This window comes from Nansenia antarctica (assembly GCF_963989245.1).
Source record: "Nansenia antarctica genome assembly, chromosome: 4".
NCBI lineage: Eukaryota > Metazoa > Chordata > Actinopteri > Argentiniformes > Microstomatidae > Nansenia > Nansenia antarctica.
Window position 1 is genome coordinate 48,064,351 of NC_137689.1, and position 2,500 is coordinate 48,066,850.

General features: G+C 46.3%; 1 protein-coding gene across 1 annotated transcript in view; it reads right to left on the reverse strand.

Annotated features, from left to right (window-relative positions):
• Window positions 1-2,500, reverse strand: part of arhgef28a (Rho guanine nucleotide exchange factor (GEF) 28a) — a gene marked incomplete at both ends in the record, with an annotated part of 61,717 nt that overhangs the window by 37,167 nt on the left and 22,050 nt on the right. Inside the window, 2 exons of the mRNA XM_080529389.1 lie at window positions 1,979-2,050; window positions 2,132-2,262. Of these exons, the coding sequence (XP_080385515.1) occupies window positions 1,979-2,050; window positions 2,132-2,262 (203 nt within the window). The remainder of the gene's footprint in view (window positions 1-1,978; window positions 2,051-2,131; window positions 2,263-2,500) is intronic.

Genomic DNA, 2,500 nt, shown 5'->3' on the forward strand with positions numbered 1-2,500 from the left:
ACATGGCATCATTTGGTATAAATATATATTGCACATAACCCTTCAAGTGGTGTTTTCGAATATTGCACATGGCCCTTCAAGTGGTGTCTAAGATAAAGTGCAGGTGCTGGTGATCATGTCCTAATCATCGTTTCTGCTTGAGCGAATTGATTAGTTTAATGGAGAATGGGACAAATGATAGTTTTAAGAGCTTATAATGACATCTTGGCATGCAAAGCCTTCTACCTAGGGGGAGAACTTCGTATTCTGTGGAGAGCGGATGTTGGGGGTCTGCGATTATCTTGTTAGCCTTGTCCAGGACAGCTTTTTCATATAGTTTATTTAGGATCACATAGTCTCTTTCACCTACAATTTTCATAGCTGTTTTGTGAATGCTGACTAGTCTGTTTTTTTGTTGTACAGTTAAGTTGCCAAACCACACAATTATTCCATATCTGATTACACTTTCGACAATGGACTGATAGAAAATTCTCATGATCTGCTTTCTCACCCCATAAAGTCTGAGTCGCCTCAGGTGATAAAGCCTCTGTTGTAGTTTGTTACATAAGCTGTCTAAGTGTGTATTCCAGCAGAGATGGTTGTCTGATGGTTGCTTGGGTGGTTACTTTTACAGTCGTTGGTGTATACTGAGAAAAGATATGGGGACAGAACGCAACCTTGGGGGACACCTGTACTGCAGTGTTTAGTCACTGACAGTGTTCCATTGACTTTCACTTGCTGTTCTCTTTCTAACATGAAGGAATGGATCCATTTGATTAAAGTACTATTGACACCCATGTCTTTGAGCTTTCCTAAGAGCACGTGGGGTTGTACCGTATTAAAGGCGGAACTAAAGCCAACAAACATAATTCGGGCATAGGCCTTTTTGTTCTCGAGGTGCTTGGATACAGAATGTGTGATATAGAGAATAGCATCCTCCGTGCTACGGTTCTGTTTATAGGCAAATTGAAAAACATCTAGCAGTGGGTCAATGTGTTTTCTAAGCAGAGACAGTACATATCGTTCAAAACATTTAATCACAATGGAAGTTAGAGCAATGGGGCGGAAGTCATTATTCTCCATGGCACGAGGTTTTTTCGGCACAGGGATTATAATTGACTTCCTCCACAGAGCTGGAACCTCGGTATATATATATATATATATAAAAAGCCAGGTCACTTCAACGATTTTGTACATTAGCTCATAATCCCCTCTTCAACAACATGGAGACGAGCAAACATGACAGCAGCTGGTGAAAGCGGGAACAAGGCAGCGACCAATCGAAATGTTCAGACTTTTATTCCGAAAAATTGAAATAAGTTTCAACGTTGAGGGAAAATCAATGAGACGCTCGCTAGTCGAGCCGAAATATTGCAATGCAATGGATTCGTCAAGTATTTCTGAATGAAAGTCAGAACATTTTGGTTTGGAGCATCACACCCATTATGTGCTTGTTGAACTTCTCATTCATTCCAAAACCATGGGCATTAATATGCAGTTGGTCCCACCTTTGCTGCTATAACTTCCTCTCTTCTGGGAAGACTTTCTACTAGATTTTAGAATATGGTTGCAGGGATTTGCTGCCATTCAGCCACAAAAGCATTAATGACGTCGGGCACTGATGTTGGGCTCGCAGTCGGCGTCCCAATTCATCCCAAAGGTGTTCGATGGGGTTGAGGTCAGAGCTCTGTGTGCAGGCCAGTCAAGTTCTCCCAGACCAAACTCGGCAAACCATCTCATTATGGACCTCACTTTGTGTATGGGGGCATTGTCATGCTGAAACTAGAAAGGGCCTTCCCCAAACAGTTGCCACAAAGTTGGAAGCATACAATTCTCTAGAATCGCATTGTATGCTGTAAGCATTAAGATTTCCCTTCACTGGAACTAAGGGGCCACTCAGAGTAACTAACCCTAGTCCAAACCATGAAAACAGCCCCAGACGATAATTGTGTCCACATTCTTTTGTCCGTATAGTGTACGTAGGTGGAGTGACATATACCTGAGGTCACAGGACTCCATAGGCCGGCTCTGTCTCCGTCTGATGAGGTCAGAGCTGCAGGAGCGTCTCAGTCTGGCGAGGACACGGTCCGCGGGGGAGGGAGGGGAGGAGGAGAGGGAGGGGGAGGAGGAAGCGAGGGAGGGGGACAGAGACTCAGGCGGGGGCGGGGGGGTGTCAGTGGCCTGCAGGAGGGTCTCTAAGCCCGCCGGGTCACACACCCTGTCTGTCCCTGAGCTGCCCCTGGTCACCCCGACAACGCCGTACCTCACACTCACCTCCTCCACCTGCAACACAGAGAGACGGGGTCAGACAAGCAGATGCAGACATAGAGAGAAGGAGAGAGAGAGAGAGAGGGACAGAGAGAGAACGAGAGAGGGAGGGAGGGAGGGAGGGAGGGAGAAAGAGAGAGAGAGAGAGAGAGGGAGGGAGGGAGAAAGAGAGAGAGAGAGGGAGAGAGGGAGAAAGAGAGAGAGGAAGAAATAGAGAGAGGGAGAGGGAGAGAGAGAGGGGGAGAGGGAGGGA